Source organism: Acanthopagrus latus, chromosome 12 (assembly GCF_904848185.1).
Source record: "Acanthopagrus latus isolate v.2019 chromosome 12, fAcaLat1.1, whole genome shotgun sequence".
Classification (NCBI taxonomy): domain Eukaryota; kingdom Metazoa; phylum Chordata; class Actinopteri; order Spariformes; family Sparidae; genus Acanthopagrus; species Acanthopagrus latus.
The window spans coordinates 2,148,230-2,173,076 of NC_051050.1; the positions used below are offsets into that span (position 1 = coordinate 2,148,230).

The following is a 24,847-nucleotide window of genomic DNA, read 5'->3' on the forward strand; positions in this document are numbered from 1 at the left end:
TGTGTGTGTCTCCACTTGTTCAGTCAGAACAGTCACAACTCTAGTTAATACAGCAAATTTCTCTCAAAGCCCTCACCAGACATCATCTTTCTGCATCACTGTTAACCATCAATGAAAAGCAGTGGAGTTTACCCTTATATCAAAGTGGACAGAATCAGCAGCAGTAGTAGAATTTACCTCATGTTGGTGATAAGTTTCTTGATGGAGTCAGACACAGTCCTGGAGTGTCCTGCCAGCACTGACCACTTAGGGGGGTCTTTAGGGTTGACAGCCAGAGAGCGGGCAGTCTGGATTAGGCCGGTTGAGCTCTCCAGCATTGTCTTTGCTGCAGCTACAATGGGTTCCATTGCAGCATGGCCCTGAGGAAGGTGTGCGGAAATCGAGATGGAAATTATTTAAGTTTAGAGGAGGAGGAATCATCCAAGATTTTAACTTTAATGTTCATAGTGAGTTAGGGGTGGAATGGTTAATCAAAATCACTTGTCACGGTTCGGGGCGTGTGTGTACCGTTCAGTTCATGGGCACGCACAACTTCTATCTCTCATTTACCAACGAGCTGAAGCGTGCACACTCCAGAGCAGCAGGTGGCAGCACTGAGCTGGATGCCAGCCGCCAGTAAACAAGAAGAAGAGCTACGAGTCGGCTGTGTTTCCAGCATCGCAGCTCGCGGGCTAGCTTGAGAGCTTCAATGCCGGAAACACAGATGACTCGTCAGAGCACTATAGCTCGCGAGTCAGAGCAGGATGTACAACATGAAGAACAACATGTACAACAGAAGCCATTCTTCCACTTCTGAAATAACATAATGTTACACAATGTTCTGCAGGTAGCCAGAGGCTACTGTAGGTTTGGTGTATAGATAGCATAATAAAATGAAATTAGGTCGATCGATTTTTGCAAAATAAAATATTTATATGTAAATATTATATATAAATATTAAGTAGTATATTGTAAGTAGGCTATCATTGTCTCTATTTGGGAAATTTATCCATTTACACCATTCCTAACTCAGTACTGTATTATCTATTTGTTTTATTTTGTTTCATTTTATTTTAGTATCTCTTTTATTTTTCCAGTCATGTACATAATGTTTTATTGCATTGTGTTTTTTACCACATTAGTAGTTAAGAGACAATGGGCTAGGACTGAGTTTCCATGGTGGTTAGGCAATACTGACTCAAGTGACTTGCAAAACCTAGTTCAGTTTAGTGAGTGACTCATAATGACTGGAATCCTTAAAAGGAACTGTATTTACCAGCTCTACTCCAGGGCTGCTGAATGTTTCCTGACTGTGACTGCCCATTACATTACATTAGTGACAGTGAACAACTATTTGTACTTAGCATTTATTAAAGATAACTTTATTTGCCAAATAAATGAAAAGCATGTTGGAACTAGCAATATCACCTCTCCTCACCTGCTAGAATCTTATCTACTTTTAACTTAGGACTGTCACAATGATGTAGCAAATGTCAGAGTACCCCATTCTTTCAGTTTTAACCTGACTAGACAAAACACAATTGATTTTCCTAATGATCAGTGTATACCGAACCAAACCGAAAACCGTGACTACAAAACCGTGATATGAACCGAACCGTGGATTTTGTGAACCATTCCACCCCTATAGTGACTGTAACAGCTACACACCCTCAGTAAAACGCTATCCCCACTGACTCAATTGCATTTAATGGAAACAGAACAGAGAAACAAGCAAAACAATCTCACAATTCCCCAATGCTATTTCATTATTCAACATAAGATCAGACAGTTAACCATCTTTTTTGGATCACTCCATCAAATAATTTCTGTTTTGAGCTTGTTTAAGTGAGTACCTCAGGGCTGATTTGAGCAGGAATGCTGGCGAACTCTGGGTTGGAGGCAAAGGCAGTCAGGTTGTCCACAGCTTCTATCAGAGGACCAGTGGCAGCCTTACACTTCTCTCTGTTCTCCTGGTTAAAGGCTCCATCCAAAGCCTGCACAGGGGACATGGCATTTCAGCATCAGAAAAAGAACATGCTGGATTGCCGTGTCTCTACAGTTTATTCCTGTGATAATGTCAGTTTGATAATCCTTATTTTATCGTTGATAGGTGGAAAGTCCATTTCTCCCACTTTTCTCGACATTGTTCCTCTTGAGTCCTTAACTTATGGGTCGGGTGCTCCATAACGTGTATTTCATTCACAATTTTCAGCCAATCATCTTGTGGGTCAGGTTTGTACCATTTTCTCGTAATTGCTTTTTTACAAGCTGCTAACAAATTTTTAACAAATATCTGTCCTCGTTTAACACACCATTCCCTGTCATATTGCTGAAGTAGAATAGTACACATGACTTGGATAATGTCATAACCCAGAACTCTGACTATAATCAGGTGGATATCTTCCCAGCATTTAATAATCAATCTAATTCAGTTCTTCCAGCAAAATAATCTCCAAGCATGTGATGATGTGGTTGACTCTTGTGTTCTCCAAATATGTAGCTATTCATCTTCTGAAATATTCAGTCCCAGTTCTTTCCCATTTCAGCTTTACGTATAAAGTTGTGTCCTCTCCTCCCTGCATTGCAATACATTGTAGATATTATTCTGTTTCTTTGAACTGTATATTCCAATTATGTTTCTGATTAATCAAAAAAAAAATTTACATTATGCTTTATTTCTTTGTCAAAATAGTTCCTTAGTTGCAGATATCTGAAATGATCCAGATTGCTTAAATCATATTTTTGTTTCATCTCCTGGAAACTCATGAAATTCCCATTTTTAATTAGTGTACACATTGCTGTTATTCCACTTGGAATCCATTGTTTATATGTCTGGTCCAGAGAACTGGGGATGAAACGCCTGTCATAGGCTATTCACTGAATTAATCTAAGCTCCTTCTCCAGTCTATATTTTTGTACTAGATTAAACCACATTTTTAATGTAAATTGGGTGACTGTGTCTACATGTTAAATCATACTTAATGTTTCTTCTCTGTCTCCAATAAGGCTTCGAATTTCTCTTCCTTGCACAGATTTCTCCAAATTCTTCCATTTTGCTACATAGTCTTCATCACACCAACAAATAACAGGTCTAATTTGTGCTGCATGGAAATATTCCTTGAGGTTTGGCAGCGCTATGCCTCCCTTATCTTTCCCGATCTGTAGTTTTTTAAATTTGACTCTTGGTCTGTGACCATTCCATATGTATCTTGAAATGATTTTATCCCATGTTCTAAATTGTTTCTCAAGTATCTCAATAGGTAGCGCCTAAAACAGGTAAAGGATACGAGGGAGGATGTTCATTTTTATGGTCTCTATTCGTGAACCCATGTCTAATGGAAGGACAGCCCACCTGTCCAAATCGTTCCTAATTTCCTTATCCACTTTGATGTAATTGTATTTTGTCGATTCTTTGTCTTAGGATGACCCCAAGGTATTCCATTGTAGTTGTATTCCAATTCAAATTGTATTTTAATTGTATGTGTTTGTATTGTTTGTATTGTATGTGTATGTGTTATGTGTTGTATGTGTTTTAGTCAGATTCAGCTTATATCCTGAGCAGAGACCAAACGTTTCAAGCTGGTTAATTAGCATGGGAATACATGTGTCTTGCAGCTGGTCTTTGGTAAAGTGTTGTACTACATTCAACAGCTTTGTTTAAGAACCAAATATAGGAAAGTCCAAATATCACTGTCAAATGCCTCATGCTTATCAAGGCCGCACTGATATTCCTATTTTGGACGTGGTCCATGATGTGTAGAGTTCTCCTAATGTTGGGTTTGACGTCCCTTAATAAAGCCTGTCTGGTCTTCCTCAATAATGTCACTAATAAAATGCAAAATGAAATGCCTTCAAGTAGAGCGTTTTGGTGGGTGCTAGCTGCTGCGTTAGCTTCAACTGTCGATGTTTCTCCATGGTCGCCACCCTCCCCGTGTTCGGCAGACTTGGTCACCTCAATATCCTATTGACAGGAGGTACTTTTCTCTGACTGACTAGTGGGAGCTCACTGCTACACGTCCATCTTGCTGTAACATCGCACCAGAAGTCCATGCAGCTGTGATTTACAATTTCATTTTTACATTTTAAATCCGACCATTGCTGACTGGTCTGGTGTGTCATGGTTGGCTGGGTTCCAACTCCTTTTTAACACATCTTTTCATCTGTATAGCTGAAAATTACTACACAAGTCCTTGATGGCAGGCTTCTCCCCCCCCAACTTCAAGTTTTGCCATTCTGAACAGCTATTAACAGTACACTGTTTTTTTTTAAGCGGCCCAGATCTAAGACATGCATGAAGTTGAAGGAAGTTGTACTACAAACCTTTATGGATTTGACCAGGTTAGCAGTAGTGTTTGCCACCTCTTTGGCTGACTGAACAAACTGCCTCTTGGCAACAGGGTTGGGAGTTTTTGAGGAGGCAAGACGGCAGGCGTTACACAGTGCAGAGGTGTGTTTGGCAACGATAGTGGCTGCAGAGAGCACCTGGGCAGAGAGACCGTATATTGGGTTGAATCAAGGGTGTATTCAGCCAAATTAAGACTCAGTAAGTAAAAGACAATGACTAAATATAATTTCTGTGATGTTGCACAGAGGTCAGCATTTACCTGAGATTGGGTGCAGGCTGGGTCCACCAGGTTCTGGCAGGCCATCTGAATAGACTGATTAGCCCGTGCAAACTGAGCAGGGTCCACAAGGCCCTTCTGACCTGCTGTACTGTTGGGGTCTGATACACCCACCAGATAGGCAGCCTACAGACATCAACAGATCACTGATCAGTTTTACATTTCGAGCATTACAAGTGCCCATATTGCAAATATTCACCTTACCAGCCATTGTCGATTTCTTTAAAAGGTCCCCGACTGGGTCAATTTTAAAATAACAGTCAGTAATGAATTTTACCTGTGCAGCTGCTTCCGTCAGACCACACAGTGCTTTGGAGCCAGCACTGACTGAATCACCAAACTCTGGCAGGTTGGAGTTCTTGGCATTGTGGGAAATGCCAGCCATGGATTCACCAAGGACCTTCAACAAGAAAACAGAGATTAGAGAATATCTTTCATTGTGTCTTTTTATGCTTCTTATGTTGAGCAATTCAGTGATTGATGCACAGCAGTTACAGATAACTTCACCCCCCCCCCCGCCCCCCGACATCAGCGAATAGCAAAACATAACCAAAAACAGCAGAGGAGCAGCAGTAATGCATGTTCTACCTTTGAGTTCTCCATGACACCGTCAATGCAGTCAAAATAGGACAAGTCGTTGATGGCTTCTGTCGGGTTCTCCAGCATTCCCCTCACCGACTGCACACAGACACAACACAGTCATAACAAACACAAACGGAATGCACTGAACCTGGACACCTCGGCTGAATGCAACCTGACTGCTGTTCTGTCTACATGCTGGAATTAATTCCTTGTTTTACTACTTTCCTTAATGTCAATAATCTATGTCCATGAGCTGAGCAGTAAAAAATCAACGAAAAACTTCACAGTATTAATTATTGCTCATGTCAAGCAATTCACATTATACCGTGAACACTTATTTTAAACTCATACCTTTTAAAGTTACATGACTCAAAGTGAATTAGCTGACTGCTCACAGCTACAGGCCTGACTTTAACTAGCGATTTTAGGAACCGCATAACCCAGACTAAAGAAAGGAGGCGGTAGAAAAAAAGCTGCATGATTGTATGATGGTTGTTACCTCCAGCTCCCTAAGTGCATTGTCACACTCCTTCTGACCTGGAGCCTGCTGAGTGCACATGGTGATGAGCTGGTTGATACTGTCTGTAACTGCCCTGTTGACACATAGGACACAGACATGTCAATGGCAGATAGGCATTAAAAAGACTGGCAAATAAAGATCAAGAGAAATGCTTTTTACCGGGCAGCGGCTGCTAGCTGGTTCTTAAGGTTGGGCGAGCTGGGGTCAGTGGACAGGGCTTTAGCTGCTAGCAGTAGCTTGCTTGATGACATGGAAATTGTCTTCAGGTTGGACACCACCTGTGTCTGGTCCTCTTTAGACTGGAAGAGAAGGGAGGTTAGAGATTTTCAGAGACTTTTAATATAAAATGTACCTTCTCAAAATAAAAATGATTATGCCTGAAAATGACTCATGCTGGGTGCACTATTAATGGAAATATATTGTCATTCTCGCAGGCAAAGACTGAATGTGTGACAGAACAGCATCATATTGAAGTACTTCAGTGCTTCAGTGGTGTGCTGGCCTACAAATCTTGCTCTGCAGATGTAAGAAAACAAATTTTCTGCAAATAGACCCCAATAAATGTCATATCATCATGATTTTGCAGGGCAGTGTACAGTCTTAATCCTTCCAAGAAGATAATTTTTGATACTAGAGGTATTTAAATTGAGCACCGTGGACAGTAGATTGAATGCACTGAATTTTTACAACAGCTCAAGATCCAACAAGTACAGGCAAAAGAATCAGACAAACATGCTTGAACTATACTCACTAGCATAATGTTCCCTTTCACAGTTATGCTGACACACCGTTATATCTACCCTTAAGACATAATAATGTTAAGTGTTTTAAATCTCTCAGAAATGTCAAAAAATTGACTGGACCCTGGGCCACTGTTGTGAGATCCCCTGCACACAACTTGATACTTGGCATGTAGAGTCTCCATTTTCTGTATTTTCTTTGATGTTTTCTGTTTTGAGGATAACCTGGCTGTCATTTCATCCGGTCAAATAGTTTTCCTCCCTTGCTTAGTCGATCTGTGGTGTGAGGGATGTTAACAGATCAACTGCTTTGAGTCCGTCTCACCTCTGGCCACAGCCAGCATCACTTCTACAGAGGTATTCTCTCATCATACTGACCTGGGATGTTCCGGCCATGTCAACCCCAGCCTCCACAAAGTTGCTGAAGTCCTGTCCAAATTTGCTAGTTGCTCTGGCCAGGTCCTGGGTAGTCCCTCTGGATGCCTGGACCACCTCGTTAGCTGACTGGTTCAGACCGGCTGCCACCTCATTAAGCTGAGCCTGAACCTCCTGGAAGCTCCTTCCACTGGATGGGAACTACAGACGGAGGACGAGAATGATAGAGGGCAGTTCAGCGTGACTCTAGTCCACTGGCTGTTCCGACGCTCCCTGCTGTGGTGATGACCGTTGTTAAAGTCAGCTAAACTACTCTTGAAACAGACGGTAGTACAACCTCCATCAGGGCAGACATTAACATGCAAGTCTTAGGGGTAAAAACATAATAGTGGACGAAATGTTAATTTACAAATGGTACAAAATACTCACCTCACCTCTATTTGAAAGCACTAACAAAGCAACCTTTCCCACTTACAGAATCAGCCAGAAGTGTTTTGCTGGCTTCACCCACAGTGCGGATGGCATTGTCCACATCCCGCTGTCCAGGAAGGCAATTCACGGATCTGTTCAAGGCCTGAGACACTGCCTTTGCCACCTACACACACACACACACACACACACACAAAAATACAGACAATGTTGAATCAGTGCCGGACTGACCACCTGAAGCAGTGGGTTACAATGCTCTCACACAGCCATCATGAACTCCCCTACATGGGCTTGGAAAGACGATTCATCTACTGTTGTAAAGAAATACTATTTTTAATATTTGTTTCAAGAGAGGAGTTATCTAAGTCAGAGTCCTGCACGGGTGAAAAATAATGTACTGTGTTGGACACAGATGCAGATCAGGTCGGACACCTGGAGAGACAGGTCGGGTTTTACGATTGCCGTTTTCAAGGCGTCACTTATCATCAGTCATTATTAGTGACACAAATGATAAGCATTTATATTAAGCGTGGCGGGTTCGGGCGGGAGCGGGTTTGCAAAATAAGACCCATGCAGGATTCTGATCTAAGTGACCATTTTAATCCTCTAGCTAATTATCAAGCTAAATATCCATCATGCTAGTTAAAGTCAAGGACTGCGGTGGAAGACGACAGTAAAATATTTCCTTTCTCTAACACTGGATTTATTTATAATGACGGTTTTACATGAAATTGGATTTTTTAGTGAATATACAGTAACAAACTAGATGTTTCTGATACGCCTCAACTCACCGTAACAGTCAGTCATAGACAACATTTTTGTCATTTTGTAACTAATTCATGGATGCTTCAGAGCGACACACAGACCCACCACTCACTTTTTTTCACTAATACAGCCCTGAATTAGCAGTTCTGAAGTCATTAAAAGTAATGAAAACAAAAGAGACTGACTGAAACATCAGTATGCACTGGAAAGGCAGAAATATTAATCAGTGTATGGGAAACACTGAATTTTTAAGGCATGGCGACTTTTATTTTGCCGTGGTGGTGCGCCACAGTCATTTACATGTAGGAGAAACCCTGCTGGGTGCTTGACAACTGGGGCTACTGCAATGCAAAATATACTTCATCTGTTAAATCCCAGCCAGCACTGGGAACAAAAGTATCCCGGTGCTGCGTGGCTGACTGCCTCACGGGCCTGAGCTGCCTGTCAAGGCTCATATGTATGTAATGAAAAGTGTAGATCTTCAAGAAATGAGTACAAACTATTCTGACATACTAATAGATATTATATGTAATATGTATAGAAGAGTGCAGAGAACTGGTAAAGAGCTTCATTACATGGTGCAATAATGATAACCTGAGGATTATTATCTACAAAACCAATGGGCTTATAGAGGACTACTGCTGTATCCCTGTAAGTTTACAGAGAGAAAACAAAAAAGCAGTTCAATTCCCTGTATTTTTTGTTTTTTATTTTTTAATGTGACCAATTGGTCTCAATCTTCTGATTTGTTGAATAACACATAATGAATAACACAGTTTTGATGTTGCAGTGGAGCTGATGTTTGACCTTTCAGATATAAAAGTTTATTTTGCCAGCAAGATTTAATCAGTGTGTGTCTCACCTGGGCCAGTCTCTGCTGACTTTCTGCATCTCCGGGCCTGGCGATGGCCCTTTTGGTTTCTTCGATCAGGTTGGCTGACTTGTCCATGACGTCACCAGCACAGTCCAGCATGGCGTTCCGCACTGGTGGGTCACCTGTGTTGGCAGCGACTCCTCTGGCAGCTGAGGCCAAGGACTTCAGAGCCTGAGCCACATCTCTAGCTGCCATTCCTGCATCCAACAGGAGAGAGAAAAGTAGCTTGATGAATGCTGCATGAATACATGTGTTATTATGACCCAATTTTTTTAAATTATATAAATAAATGAGACATTATTAAATAAATAACCATATGGATATCTACAGAAACAAGCACATTAAACCATTAAACTCATTTGAAATCATCAAATACATAAAAACTCTGCATATTATTCTGACATTTTATGCAGCTGCCAAAAGTTTATCACAGCGTTTTTTGTTTTTTTTTGGTTGTCTGCTCATTCAGACCACAGCAAAAGCCAATCACACAACTGGCAGTGAAAAAGACAGTGATATAGTAAATAGCACTGTGAAATATAAAAATTCTGAAGGTTTGAACATCTCTGGATGTGATGTGATGGTCAAAGCATGGACTCTTAGCTTTGATAACACACCTGTGTAGTTCTCATTGCCCTGGGTGGCCTCACTCAGCAGCTGGGCGATAGCTGAGCTCACAGCCTTTGTGCTGGTACCCAGATCCTGGGAGCATTTCTCCAACTGAACAAACCGCAAGGAGACAGGAGCAGAGCCAAACGGTAAAATAATACATGTCTTTAATTTGTCTATTTGGTAATCTGCTGTCCACGTATGTTTGTGTGTGTGTGTGTGTGTGTGTCTCACCGTCTCTCCTGGCAGTGGTTTGAGTTTGCCCTCCTCAGCTGAAGCCTTTGCCTCTTGGATGTCCTTCTCCAGACCTCTCACCATTGACAGAGCATTGTCTATCTCCAGCGGACCGCATGCTTCTTGGGCCTGCACCCACACAGACACACAGACACGAAATGTGGTGAGACATGTTAAAAACAATTTCACTCTTGTTGCCCTGTCTGTTTAAGCTCTTAACCAATATGTTTCCTCTTAAAGTCAGTAAATAACAATAGGCCACATTCTCAAAAGCCCCTCATATAAGTGCAGCAGCACATACAAGGGATGTAAGACTTTGCATTCATTTTCTTGAACATGAGTTGTGTCTGAGGCACAAAAGGAAATGATTAGCGGTCAGGTCCAGCTGCAGACAGCTTTCTATATCTATATCTTTCTATATAACTATTGCTATATCAGCTAGTGTTGTCAAAAAGTATCAAAAATATTGGTACTGAGGCCAGCTGTTTGTTTGTCCCCCTCTTGTCTCTCCAGCAGCGGGTCAACACACACACACACGCGCGCACACACACACACTCCACATATTCCCGCCCCTCCCACTCCTTTGACTATGGTCAGAGGAGATTTCCTTAAATGCTGTTGTGCTTAACACACGGAACACAGGCCTTGTTATCTTTATCTTTGAATATATATAAAATAAATATTTTACGCCTTCAATGTTGTATCAAATATTTTTTGGGGAATTGATTACTGATATTTTTCAGGTATTGCATTTAAGTTAGAAATGTTTATATTGTGACAAAACTTTGATGGTTGAAATGAAATCTGTGTGGCGAGGACTCGTCATGATTGACTATGTCATGATTCAATGAGTGATGAATAAAGTTTGCAGATATTAGGAAACAGTGCTCAGTAGATTTAGTTTTGAGTTAGCAAGTTGTCCTTTTGTTTATTTCTACGACTTCAACACAAAAACTAGGGTGAATCTCCTGAACAGCAGCCATTGTTATTGGTCTAACCACTGTGTTTTCTACCACAAGCAAAGAGCTTGTTGGATTTGTGAGATCACGTGATCAAGATAATTTGTTTCACAAAATACTCGCCTATCGTTTGACAGGATTTAGGGAGTGGCAGTTGTGGGGTACAGCACAATGATGTGTTCAATTTTTGTGGTGAGCCATTGGAGCAACAGGATACTTTTATACTTCCACTGGCACGATGGACCTGGCTGTGTGCAATTTGGCTGAAGTCAGTGCTATTGCTTTTCATCCCTAAACAATGAGCCCTGTTGCAGGTGACCAGACAGAGGTGGAAAATCCTGTTCACAACGATGTTTAATATGTTGCTCATCTTGCGACATAGACGACTAGGATTGCACACTCCGCTCCACTGCTCATTCCTTGTCTTGACTCCAAGCATGGATCAATGGAAAGAGTCAGGGAGGTGAGATACAGTATGTGAACTGAACAGTCAAGTCCAGCTCCATAATGGCTGCTGTGGCAAGTCCAAAAGATACTAGGGAGCCTCACTTCCTCCTGGATCAGCAGCAGCAGGTACATGATCTAAACATCCCAGGTTCAAAAATCTAAAATCTAGAGGTACGACAGGATTGAAAACGTGTATCATAAGATTAAGGCTTTAAACCTGATCAAATTAGACAAAATGTCAGTTTAAGGTGGAGCTCTGTAATAAAAACTGTATATAGATGGGTAGTACCTTCTGTGATGCAGTGCGGAGCTCAGCCAAAGCACTGGCCAGGTTCTTAGCACATTGGCTGAGCTGCATCGCTGATGCTTGGTCATTGATGGTGGGAACTGTGGCCTTGGAGGCTGTAACCATCTTGGCACCAGGCTGGTAGAGGAGAAGAAGAGACAAACTATTAAATGAAAACTAGCTTTAAGCAAGATCAGCTCCACAATGCGAGAGTGCTGGATAGACATTCTGACACTTCCTACCAACAAGTACGGCTCTAACAGTATTTAAGTAGAGGTAAGGAATTAAAAAATATATATATACACATTTCTTTTCTTTAAATTCCTCAATGTGCATATTTGCTAACCACCCAGATCAAAATACATTTGCAGAGACTCAATGTTGCTCGCTTATGTTGTTTTTATGTTTTTTACTCCCAACAATAACAAAGCTTAAAATGCACAATCTGTTTGTACTGTAGGTGTATTTATCCATGCTGTATCTCTGTAACTGTCCTTTGAATGTATGATCTGTTCTCTGCTGTCTAATTACTCTACTACTCTGGTAAATTGGGCTTGATTAAAATCTTGCCAAGTTGTCCCTGTTCACCAAGTGAATGAAGCTGGATGTGACAGTTACCTGCAGGAAGTTCTGGCTGGCGCTGATGAGGGCCAGCTGAGTGCTGGGGCTGTCAGGCTGAGACTGGCTGCCTCGGACTCCCTGAACCAGCTGAGGGATCTGCTCTGCCACCACCTGATGACACACACACATCAACACAGAATATACTGTAACCTCATATCAAACAACACAATGGAACTACCTGTATCTTTTTATCTCATTTTAAGTCTAACAGAATTTAAAGGTAATGGAGTATTTTCTGGTACAGCACACAGAACTACTTAGAAGGTACATGTCCCATAGTATATTTTGGGGCAAAGAAACATTCATAAAAAATAGGAAATATTCATTTTATGCATTTCATTTTAGTCAGTATTATGCTCCTGTGTTTCTAACTTTAGAAGTGGATGACTCGTGGAATTTCAGTTGGAACAGCAAATAAAGAACGTGAAAGGTTCAGAAAGTGAGAGAAAACAGTGTCGATGAAAAAAAGGTTATATTTTGAATTCAAAACCATCTGTGCTGAGATGAACAGATAGAGGCAGGCAGTGAGTGTGTCTACCTTGCAGCTCTGGACGAGCTGCTGCTGGGCAGCCTGGTTCCTGTTGGAAGAGGCGGCGTGCTGAGCGGCAGCTATGGTCTGAGTGGCTGCTGCTGCTGCCTGTTTGGCTGCATTCTGACAGGAAACAGACATGCGTCAGCTTTAAACAGTAGTATACACAAGCTAGCATATGACCAATAATAAACATGGTATATAAATAGAACCGATTAAAGTAGAGAGCACTACAGCTAACTCACTCTACAGTAGCACTTCAGCACTACAGTAGCACAACAATAACTAATATCAGCTATTTAGTAGAACTAATACTGGGATGCTTGCTTAACTGACACTTTCAACCACATAAACGGCAGCCAACAGTAAAGTGAACCAAAGCATTTCATTATTATTGATTTATAATAAAGGCCACATTTAAACTGTGGTTGTTATGGTTATGTGGAAAACATCTTAACATCACAAAAGACTGGTCACAAAAAAGGAACCTGTAAAAAGGGAAGGGACATTAAGTCAATGAATTTAACATTGGTGACAGAGTTTGCTGCAGATCGAAACCAAATATGTGCATATAACCTTTGATGAAGAAGTACCTCCACAAAAATGAGTTCACACTTCAGAGAATAGGCTAATTATAGGCTTTTTGTGTATTGGATGATTTGCTGCTGGTCTCCAATTAGTAACATTAAAGTAACTTCAGTGCAGTCTATTAAGGGAGAGTATTGAGGGCACTGGTATTCTGTGTTTAACTAGTGTTTCATGTATTTTCAAAGTACATTTCCTTGATTTGCAAGAAAATCAAATAAAGTGTTTACATGCAAGTTGCATTGATCTTATGCACGATTCCTAAGGGGTTTGCAAGCTTCTGATTGAGGTTAGTAACAGACTGAATTGATAAATTAGTTAAAATGTAATAGTACTTTAACTAACCTTACTCATGGCAACGATTGTTTCTTTAATAATTACAGTGACTTTTTTTAGATGAAGAATGCAGATTTTGCGATATTTTCAAGAGACACTTAACTTGCAACTTTTTTTTTTTTAATCTACCATGGTAAGCATTTAATTTGACTTGCCTTTAGTCCCATAAAATGTCTGCTTGTTAATGCAGCTCCCATATAGTACAATAGAGGTGGCAACAAAGCCTGGCACCAATGCAAAATTCTCTAAAATCTGGATTATTCAGCCGCTAAAAATAGTCCTCAACAAATGCATTTTTCCTCTTGTTGGCATAACGTACAACTCCTGGTTGGATATGGAATGGTTGCATCCATCACTCTCAATAATACATACACTTTTAATGCCGTTCGATTTTTGTTAATTCAAGCTGATGAGGAATTGTTACGCTGCCTTCCACTGATCAATCCAACAATTAAATACAGACAAAAAAACACAATCAGGGCTTGTGAACGTCATTAAGATTTCTCTAACTCTTCGTTTTGCCTCCTTGCTTTTACCTCTAGTTTGTTGACAAGCCGCTTCTTGATAGCATTTTGTGCGGCAGCATTGGTGGCCATGCGGAGACCTTCAGCAGCCTCTCGCAACTTCTGCTGTTGCTCCTCACTGTCAGGATTTGCTGCTGCACCCTGGGGGTAAATGCATACAGGTCATTACACATTAAACAGACTCAATGAAATGAAGTTCGTATTATTGTGTTAAGCGCAGACATGTGAAAGAAAAAGACAAAGGTAGACCTTGGCAGCCTCCACCATCTTTGCAGTGGCATCAGCCAGAAGCTTGGCAGCTGATAGCAGCTTGCGCGAGTTCTCCAGGTCTGACTCCCCCTCTGCATCCATCTTGATGGCATTGACCAGGTCAGATGTGGCCTGGGCAAGGATACGAGCCTGACGAACCATCTCACCTAATGGGTGAAACGAGAGAGAAAAGGTAGAACATACACAAGTTTAAAGACTTCCACCCTTTAGACTGCTATCATTGGAAAATATCATCAATACATAACAGTGAATGAGTGAAACAAGTGAAACAAATATGATTAAAACCCCTGACAAGAGCAAATGCATCCTCACAAACCAAAAGGAGTGCTTGGGAGTGGCCCAAGGATTGTGACAAGGCTCAAGGTTAAGGCTAAGCTGTGCCCAGGCCCCTTGGAGACTAATAAGATTTAACATCTGTGGGACATGCCAGAACAAGTCAGATCCACTTATTTATTTAAAACCATCCTTATTAGCTGAAAGCCCTTGGCACCAGTTAGTCTTCCTGGAGCCAATATAGAATTTTGCCAATACCGTACACATCACACATTGCACTCATCACTTGTGGACCTACAATTCTGTTGTATTAAGAAATGATCATTTTTTTTGTTTTAATTCTTTCTAATATAAGTTCTCATTTCTAATTCTAGTTACCCAGTGACAGGGAGAATTAGTCTTAGGATAGTTCCAGGGGACCAGTGCACTTGTGCATTTTGTGTATAATTTTAACACCACACTCTGTTGATAATAGGGGTGTCACGAGTCTCCAAATCCTCGATTCGATTTAATTTTCGATTCTAAGGTCACGGTTCGATTCAATTCCAGTCAAGTATCCTTGAGCAAGATACTGAACCCCAAAGGGGGACTCATCCAGGGTGTACCTTCACCCACTGAGTAAACTGGATATGGAAGGAGAAGCGAAAGGAGTAGCAGTAGTAGCGAGGGCAATAAAGTGTACAATATAGACTGCAGTTTGGCTGCGAATAAAGGCGACGGCTCCTCCAGATACAGCAAAGCTCCCTGGTATTATTTCCCAACCAGCTTAACACGTGAAAGTGGTTCACCCCAAACATACACACAAACTTCAGCCCTGCAGGAAATCATCTCCCCTGTGCTCCCCGACCATGGTAAGGCAGCCCAACAGAAATGGTGTAACACCATGCTATCGTTTGGCTGGCTGTAGCTAATAGCTACTGGCTTAGCTAGTAGCTAAGTTAGAGGAGGTTGACTCACAGCACTTCAACACTTACCGTGGCAGCATCGACGATTCCATTTTTTAATTCGAAGTTCGAGACTGTGACTTAATTTCGACTTAAAATCGTGACACCCTTAGTTGATAATGATAATTGATCAAATCTTTCTTTGAGTGCTTCAATACCCTATTTCTGGCCGTATCTTATAAAACTGCCCCTGAAGTAAATTAATTAATGGTGTCACATTCATTTCAACACTTCATGAGGTTTTTGGGTTCCATGCGTTGGATTTAAAATATTTGCTGTTGTGAAATTTGAGCAAGTATGTATGTTTGGCCAAAAGGTAAAATGTTTGGGTCATGGGCAGATTTATGCACCGTGTTTATTTTAAGCTGTTATAAAAAAACATGTGATTTGTGTGAACCCTGTGGTCATAAATTTAGCATCCTTCACTTACCTGCATCTCCCATTGAGCTAAAGATGTTCTCCGTGACATCCAGAATGCGGTCAGTGGCTTCTCCGTGGCGTCCGATGGGATGGGCTCCACTGGCATACTGTTTGATGTGTTGAAGCAGCTCATTGAGGGCCTGAGTGACACCTGTTGCAGCCACACCTACCTGCTTCAGGAGGCCTTCATCATTAGTGGCCCCCTGTGACGCCTCCACGCAGCCTTCTACTGACTTGGCCACCAGCTTGCCTGCCTCAATCAGCTGCTCCTGACACACTGGGGAGCTTATGGTTGGAGCCACCACCTGATAAGTGTGTGAAGTCATTAATTACATCCACATACATAAAGAAAATCCAAATTCTGAACTTCCAACAACAACATTGTTTACCACTGCTTTCATATAGAGAACAGTCAATGTCCAGCTCTAAGTACATATGTCTCAGACTACTCACCCTGGTGCAGGCCACCAGCTGAGATGTGGACAGAGCACACTGAGTGGCTGCAGCAATGACCCGGTTCTGCTGGGCTGAGTCCTCTGTCTTCTGGGCCACGTTCTTTGCTTTGAGCACTAGAGCTGCTGCAGCGTTAGCCACAGCCTTAGCTAGCTGCATCAGCATGTCCTGTCAAACACATACAGCAGTTATTCTTACTTAGCACTGACCACTCCTCACTCATCGGTGAAGGGAGGAAAGTTATTAACTAGAGCGTGCAATTCCTGAGGAAGATGCATGCAAGAGCTGGAAGCTGTCAGCTTCTACAGCTGTTGCTACAGTTGCAATTTCTCCAATTTTTGTGTGTGGCCCACAGATTTTTTTAGCAAACCCATCTATACAACATTGTTGAATTTTGATCACCAAGAAATATTACATTGAAGATATACAGCAGTTAAGCATGTTTTACAAAACACTTTAAATATGTCATGCACATTCTCATGGATACTTTTCTGTTTTCATTAAATTCCGAAGAACTTGAGAAAGGTCATGTCTTAATGTTACTGTAAGCATCCTCTGTTGGCAGAATTGTATTAAAATTTTACACACTTGTGATGCCGTATAAAATTCCTTAATGTGGCTGAAGTCCAATTTAGCATTGATAAACAATGGCCCATTGAGTTCATTGTGCCATGCCTTGGAAATATTGTTAACCAATTACATGCAACTGTAAGTAATAGCTATGTAGAACATAAAATGTAAAACACATGCCAGCTCTCAAAACAATAATAAAGAATCCCATTCATAGAAGTATATATAGTCATGATCAAGAGTTTATATACATTTACAATTAAAGAACATGAACGTACATTGTGGATGCCTTCAGCATTCATACGAATATAATAATAAAAATAAAGACTGTTCTTTGTGGTTTTAAGTACTGCCTGAAAATCCTGCTGCAGTGTAAGAAGATCCTCAGGCATTATTGTATCTGTTAGGAAGCTGGTTTTCAAAAGGTTAATTTTACTTGACCCTTGTAATTCCAAATGCACTATTCAAAAGCTATTTTAAATCAATAAAAATATATGGACTTGCACTTTCAGAGCGCTTTCACATAATCGCGCACACAGCCATTCACCAATGGAAGAAGCTGCCATGCAAGGTGCCGACCTGCTGAGCAGGATAGTGATAGTGCTCTCTAACCACCCTATGAAAAAAGCACATTTTCAACAGGATTTTAATCTTACTTTTAATTTGGCCTTAACTTCATTTGTAAGAGCTGTCTTCGGTATTCTGAATAGCTTTCACAGGATAGATTCAATATGGCCTGTATATGAAGGCAATTACAACCAGAAAAGAACAGAAAAAACACACCAACTGGAATATATCATATTCATTTGTATATTTTTTAAACGGAGTATTGAGGGTTCAACCATTTCAGCTTGCCAACATTTTGCAGTTTCATTAAAGGGATATTCCGGTGTAAGTTTAATCCATGGGTTAGATGCTGGTTATTGTAGTGCTACACTACAAGAACTAGCACCAAAAGCTATTATAAAAATAAGAGCAACACTGCATTGATCAGTTGTTAAACTGGACAAACCTGGAACTGTGGATCAGTGTCTGTCTCTCCTATATGAGACAGCAGCTCTCCACTGGCCTGGCCCACATTCCCCGCAGCCTGTAGCAGGTTCTGACGAGGCTGGAAGCAAAAGATATAATGGACATCAACTCAGGACTCATGGACATAACAGATCTACATCTCCCTAGTTCATTTGGCTATACACACTACCTCTGTGTTTGCGGGCTGGGCAGTCCTCAGCATTTCAGAGACAGCACAGGCCAGGTTCTTGGCAGCACCCAGCAGCTGTTGCCCATTTCCTCCTTCATCATCCATGAGCGCTGCCAGCAGTTTAACACCCTTTGACATCTCTGTCAGGTTGGAGGAGATTGTGGTGACAGCACAGCCCACTGCTGTGTAGTCCGTCTCTGCAGGATCACCTGAGAGCAACACAGAAGGATGGATGGATTGATGGGTAAGACAGGAGGACAGACAGATGGGACAAACTCAGTACCACATGGGTTCATGTCAAAAGCCAGAATACAGATCTGGAATACCTAATCATCACAGAGCTGTGAGAAGGTTAGCCCTGCCATCCCTGAGTCTGAGGGGGCACTCACACTAGGTCAAGTCGCTTCATACCGTGCCATGATTATACTTCACATCCACTTTGCGCAACTGTGCCTATGTTCGTGCATGAGCAGCCAAACCCTGCCAAAGCACACATCTCCCACCCATGCCGGTGCCAAGAAAGTGTGAGTTTGTCCTGAGGATTGAGAATCGACACGCTAGGTTGCACTAGCACACATAATTAAAGGCGAAACCAAGGGTGATCGGGCGTTTTAAAGATGCTTTCTAACATCCTTGTCCATGCAACCCAGACAGAGTTGATCAAACCTTGTCTCATTTCCCCGAAGCCCTACCCCAAAGACTGCCTCAAGAATCAGAGTGAGCAAGCAACCTTATCAAACATGCTTGATGTTTGCAACACATTGCTTTTATTTTGGAAAATCAAATATGATCCGTCTACTGCCATGTTTAAACCTGGCACTGGCATGGGTCGTAGGTGTTCTGATCAAAAGAAGACTGCTAATAGTAGCATTGAGATAATATCTGGATGTTGTCTGGGTTTCATATAGCCACATTCTTTTAGCTGTGTATATGCAGCATTATTTCAAGATGTATCATTACAATTAAATACAAAACAAATCACTGGTAAAATCTTACCCTGCTGCCCATTACTGTGCATGGCCAACAGCAGGGCTGAGTGGACTGGTTACAGGGGTAAAAACACTGGTTGTGTCATTCTTTGAGAATGACTAAGCAGAGAAGTTGTTCGTAGAGAAGATTGTGGAGGAATTTAGGTGCAAAAGACTCTCTGAATGTCGTTCAGATATGTGTTTTATTTGTGGTGACACACTGCTGTAACTCACTGTACTGATGAGAGCTTCAGCAGCTGTCGCGTTGCCTTGTGATGTCTAGTAATGTGTAGAATTTATTGTTGGTGTGGACAGAGCTCGCAGCTATTCCCACGTGTGCAGATCATGTTTAATATGTAAAACTGTGTGTCATCAGCACTAACTTTTCTATACACAAACTGCATTGGATTGTAAAGGGGATCAGATTTTTTTTTGCAGTACATCTGTCATCAGGTCAGTAGAGTAATTGAAAAGCAGGGTCTCACTGGCTGAAAGCTGGTCTGTTGTACCAATCAGTGGTGACACTTTACACTGAGTACTTTTCTACATCAGTGCAATACATCAAGTGCTCTTTAAGGGCCAAAGCTTTTGTTAGTTATGTATCATATCATATATCAGATCAGGTCAGACAAGCTTGCTCTGGCTGCGTCTGTCAAGTCTGACCTTTATCAGACATATAACCAAGACAGAAAAGTCCATTAGTGGGAGCAGATAGGTGGTAAGCTTTTATCACTGCAAGTACTGAAAGCCAGGTATAAACTGTGTCGTCAGCCCTCTGTTATCAGAGCCTTGGCTGATGCAAAAAAAATCAGTGCACATTGGATTTGGTTATCATGCAAGTATTCAGCACTCTGAAGCATTCTGCCAGTGCTTTTCTGATAGAAAAGGTCCGGGCTATTTTTGGCTAATTTAGGCAATGCTGAGCAACAAACAGGAGAATAGGAAGACAAGACAGTTGACAACAACGTTCATTTTGGACCACTTGAGGCTTGAACTCATGACTTCTGGAACCAAAAACTGTCATCTATCACACTGAGCTAACTGACTGATGGACTTCATAATTTGTAATGAGTTTAAGTGGACTAAATTTCAGCAGTATTGTGAAAGTTTCAAACCTGTAGCATGAACTGTTGGTTTTGTAGGTATTTTTAAAGTTTTTAAAATTTAAACGCTTATTGTGCCCCCCAGGACGAATATTGACATGTCCTTGGAATTAAGTAAATCTGGCATAGGGCCGGACATTTCTGTAAAGTTTGGTGAGTTTTCGAGTTTATTATTATTATTGTTAGTATTAATAATAATAATAATATTTTCCAATCATTGGCATTACACATACTGGAAGCAATAATGAGAGTGTATGGTGAGACACAGTGTTTCTACCTGCAGTGAGGTTGACCATAGATGCTGTCCCTGCTGTGATGGCATCCACTTGAGAATGGATCTCATGTTTAGACTCATCCATCTTGTTTTTGCGCCATGCTTGAGATGCCTTTATAAAAAGTAAAAGAAGAAAACCCTTCTGGTGACAAAGACATAGAATGGACTGACTCTGTACATATATTCGCACTTAATTCAATCCACTTGGGCTCAGAAAAGATTTCATCTCACCGCGTCTGTTCCCAGTGGAGGCAGAGTGTCGAAGTCATCCAGAGAGGCCTGGGCAGCCTGGACAGCCTGCATACTGGAGTTGATAGTTCCAGTCAGGGCTTGTTGTGCTGAAGTCTGTGGACACAACAAAAGCACTGTCACTGATATGACCTATTGTATTAAAGTTAATACCGTTTCTATAATATTTATGTGGTCTGCTGCAGGCCCCAATGTGTTTTAGACACTGTGCAAAGGAGTCAATGTAACTCCTGGTGTCCACTATGTGGCACTAGAGAAAAATACAGATTAGTTTTAATCATCATGAAATAATGACTGTCAGACAAGGCTAATTCCACAGTCAAAAAACAGAATGCAAGGAGAGCTGCTAGGTTGTGGAAAATGGTGGCCATCTGGTGCCCATCAGTTTAGGGATCTTGTTCTTTCAACATTTTAGAAAAAGTCTGAGGTATTCAACAGTGTAATGAGTTAAATATGAATTAATCAGGGCTGTTGAATCACAACAATAGTAAAAACACAGCAACACATTTCAGCCATTCAGGCCTTCATCAGGGCAGAAAAAAATGGCTGCAATATTACAGTACGAACAGTACACATGAGACCCAAAAGAAACTACGGAATATGAACAATACGACAAGGAGGAAGACCAGACGAGGCATATGTTAGTCAGCCAAAACCCACAAGCCATGGCCTGCACACCAAAGAAGAAGTCAAAGATTTGAGAAGGCAGGATATAAACAAAACACTATATCCAGAGCTTACAATAAAGCAAAAAGTCTCACTAGAGAACAGTTAGTGGTTCAAAAACAGAAGCAACGACCAGGCTCAAATCAGGTGTTCTTTGTGACACAATATGGTAGCTAAGCAAATAAAATAAAACAAAACTAATCTCTAAAAGAAATTGGGCCACATTAGAAAGTGACAGTTCTCGTAGAGAAGATTTTCCAGATGCCCCCACCATTAGCTTTAGAAGAGCTCTACCCTTGGAGGCAAACGTGAAGCGTTATCTTCCGCCCGTACAACAAAAAACTTAGCAACTACAGATGTGGAATTTACAATAATTGTGGTAATATGACTAAAACCAGCTTCTTTACTGACATAACATCAGGCTGTAAGTATAACATAAAGCAAGAAGCTGAACATAAACATGCTATAAGAATTGGTAACATCCGAATCCCCATGGCTTTACATTACAAAGAGGCTAACCACAGCAGCTGCAGGATGCTAAAAATATCAGGCACTGAATGTATATAAAACTCAGTAAGGGGAGCAGACAATGAGCCTCTTACAATGAGAATCCTTCTGGATTTAAACAGTGAAAGCAACCCAATAGCCCAGGATTGAACGGGGAACTAGACTTTTCCGATTTCTTATAAATTTGTTTTCTTGTCAAGGCAACTGAGACCTTAAAAGTCTGAAAACGTTACATTAAGCATTTGAAAAATTAGTAATTGCTTTTCTGAGTGTATTGCAATATTTGTAAGTTCTCTCTTCGACGCAACTATTCTAGAGTCTACAGTACTGGTTAGTGGATCAGGAAATCCACTGACCATTGTTGTGTTACGATATGCATACTTCCATGAGTACACTTAAACGTAGTACACTATCCGCACTTGCTAAGTACGCAGGGTTCCGCCAGTGAGTGTTGTTCCAAATCTAATACTCCGTGGTGCCCTTGTCAGAAATTACGATCGCGACAGCCGCCGCAGCTCGTCAACCTCCAAAAACATACCACTTTGAACAGTGAGCAAAAGACATCTACGAAGTTACTCAACTTCATCATACTGGATGACCAACCGTTATCAGTGGTGGAAAATGCACCATCAGGGCGAAACTTATTAGAGACTGCGTTACCTGAACTATACAACCATGTGTCAACCAAGAAGAAGCTGAGAAGTTAAAAGGAGTTCCAGCCCTGAGTTTTACTATAGATATTTGGACTTCAGACATCTGCCCAATGCCATGCTTGCCTGTAGAGAGGAGTTTATTTCAGCCTCATATAAAATCAACAATAATGATGATAATAATAATAATAATAATAATAATAATAATAATAATAATAATAATAATAATAATAATAATAATATCAAAGCAAACAGAGCTCTGGTATCAGAATAATATCGGTATCAGCAGATAACCAAGTTCAGGTATCGGGATCGGATCAGAGGTGAAAAAATGTGGATCCGTGCATCCCTAGTGGCTGTAATTTGATTTGCATCAATCGAATGCGACCAGCGTCAATCACTGTCGTGCATACGCTGCTGACAGCCCCGCTCCCTAACAGAGGCAGTGCCCCTCCCCCGCGCAGTGCCTGCTCTTACCTGGTCAGATACTCAAAAATGGTGGAGAACAGACAACAACAGAGCTGAAAAATGCCCCACTATTGCCTACATCAAAGAGAGGAAATAAGAAGACTGACAAAGAAAAGCGGTGTAAAAAGAAACAATTGGACCGAGCCAAATATCAGACCATCATTTCAGTGGTGGCGGGAGCTGCGGGATTTGTATAGACTCAGGAGCGACGCAGAGTTAGCTGCTTTTTTTGCTGGACAAGTAAGGCTACAAGGCTACGGTGGCAGCGGTTACAGTAATACAGTAATATCCACTGCTTGGAATAGCCTGCTTAGCATACCTACTGTTACAATTAATCAGGACTGACATTATATGTAGCTTCCTATCTTAACATTACCTGTTGCATAGTTGTTGACAGATGCTGCTTACCCTGAATATAAAAGCCAGGAATGAGGAATGAGATGCTTTGCTAACTTCTCCTGTTCTTTTCTGTCTTGTGTTTTCTTGCTGTCACAAATTGTTATAATAGTTCACTGGGCTTGAAAGTCTTGACAGATTTTACATTTGGCTGGACAACCACTTTCTTTATTTGTCCCGAGAATGATTTAGAATAACAATGTTAGAAAATCATTTAATCATGATATAATTGAATGCAAATTATCAATTTGTCTTCTTACTGCGTTTTGGTTCCATTAATACAACATTTTTACACCAGTTGTATGCAAGTTTAACAGTGCAGTACAGAACAGATGCAGAGTGTTATGAACACAGTGAATTTTGAGTCACATTCTGCCAATTCAAGCCTTTTGTAATATTTGTTATTGCTTTACCAGTGGAGGCATGTGTCCTCTGTGCATCTGCCCACTGGTGATGTGCTGCTTGGCCTGAGGCATAGAGCCCATCTGGAAGCTCTCTGGGCCTCCCGCTCCTGAACGCATGATGGCTGGCAGGGCCACTGAGCCTGTCTCCACCTTGCCCACCTTGTTAAACTGCTGCTGCAGCACTGTGGACCTGGAGTGTTGTCACAAAAGAAAACGGAAGACAGAAATTACTTTTGTGGCAAAATATAGGGTTTCACCCAGAAGTCAAAGTGTAGGTAGTCCATAAGCACCCACTGCTGCTGTCTGCTCGGAGCACACTATGATGAGTAGCACCATCTGTCACACACCAACACAGACACACAGACACACACACACTTACTTTTTGGGTGAAACAGAGTCTTCCAGCATCGTTGACTCTTCGTCTCCCTCCAGGCCGAAGTGGTCTTTGCTCTTTTTCTGACAAAGACAGTAATGACATCAGTAGTGACCACACTGGACCATCCAAAATGTTATTTAAAGGATTTAAGAAAGCCATTAAAACCCATAGGCTATGGCTCATTTAAGAGACTGAGTACACTGAATACATACTGAATACAATGTTCAATCAGGCATAACATTATGACCACTGACAGGTGAAGTGAATAACACTGATTATCTCTTCATCATGGCACCTGTTAGTGGGCAGCAAGTGAACATGTCCTCAAAGTTGACGTGTTAAAAGCAGGAAAAATGGGCAAGCGTAGGGCCAATATGTGATGGCTAGACGACTGGATCAGAACATCTCCAGTACTGCAGCTCTTGTGGGGTGTTCCCGGTCTGCAGTGGTCAGTATCTATCAAAAGTGAACCAAGGACGGAACAGCGGCGAACAGGGTTATGGGCGACCAAGGTTCATTGATGCACGTGGGGAGTGAAGGCTGGCCCATGTGGTCCAATCCAACAGACTGCTATTGTTGTTCAAATTGCTAAAGAAGTTAATGATGGTTCTGATAGAAAGGTGTTAGAATACACAGCGC

General features: G+C 41.4%; 1 protein-coding gene across 4 annotated transcripts in view; it reads right to left on the reverse strand.

The window, feature by feature from the left end:
- The window catches only part of tln1 (talin 1), a 95,604-nt gene that overhangs the window by 31,722 nt on the left and 39,035 nt on the right, over window positions 1–24,847 (reverse strand). For all 4 annotated transcript variants that reach the window (XM_037118332.1, XM_037118328.1, XM_037118331.1 and 1 more), the window contains 26 exons: window positions 24,212–24,288; window positions 23,842–24,022; window positions 20,724–20,837; window positions 20,496–20,604; window positions 18,148–18,356; window positions 17,959–18,057; window positions 16,377–16,544; window positions 15,934–16,228; window positions 14,266–14,432; window positions 14,029–14,157; window positions 12,581–12,694; window positions 12,040–12,153; window positions 11,425–11,559; window positions 9,730–9,858; window positions 9,504–9,606; window positions 8,875–9,083; window positions 7,294–7,413; window positions 6,822–7,019; window positions 5,863–6,002; window positions 5,683–5,776; window positions 5,190–5,279; window positions 4,879–5,001; window positions 4,584–4,727; window positions 4,300–4,461; window positions 1,833–1,973; window positions 178–359 (listed from right to left, as the gene is read on the reverse strand). In XM_037118332.1, the coding sequence (XP_036974227.1) occupies window positions 178–359; window positions 1,833–1,973; window positions 4,300–4,461; window positions 4,584–4,727; window positions 4,879–5,001; window positions 5,190–5,279; window positions 5,683–5,776; window positions 5,863–6,002; window positions 6,822–7,019; window positions 7,294–7,413; window positions 8,875–9,083; window positions 9,504–9,606; window positions 9,730–9,858; window positions 11,425–11,559; window positions 12,040–12,153; window positions 12,581–12,694; window positions 14,029–14,157; window positions 14,266–14,432; window positions 15,934–16,228; window positions 16,377–16,544; window positions 17,959–18,057; window positions 18,148–18,356; window positions 20,496–20,604; window positions 20,724–20,837; window positions 23,842–24,022; window positions 24,212–24,288 (3,746 nt within the window). The remainder of the gene's footprint in view (window positions 1–177; window positions 360–1,832; window positions 1,974–4,299; window positions 4,462–4,583; window positions 4,728–4,878; window positions 5,002–5,189; window positions 5,280–5,682; window positions 5,777–5,862; window positions 6,003–6,821; window positions 7,020–7,293; window positions 7,414–8,874; window positions 9,084–9,503; window positions 9,607–9,729; window positions 9,859–11,424; window positions 11,560–12,039; window positions 12,154–12,580; window positions 12,695–14,028; window positions 14,158–14,265; window positions 14,433–15,933; window positions 16,229–16,376; window positions 16,545–17,958; window positions 18,058–18,147; window positions 18,357–20,495; window positions 20,605–20,723; window positions 20,838–23,841; window positions 24,023–24,211; window positions 24,289–24,847) is intronic.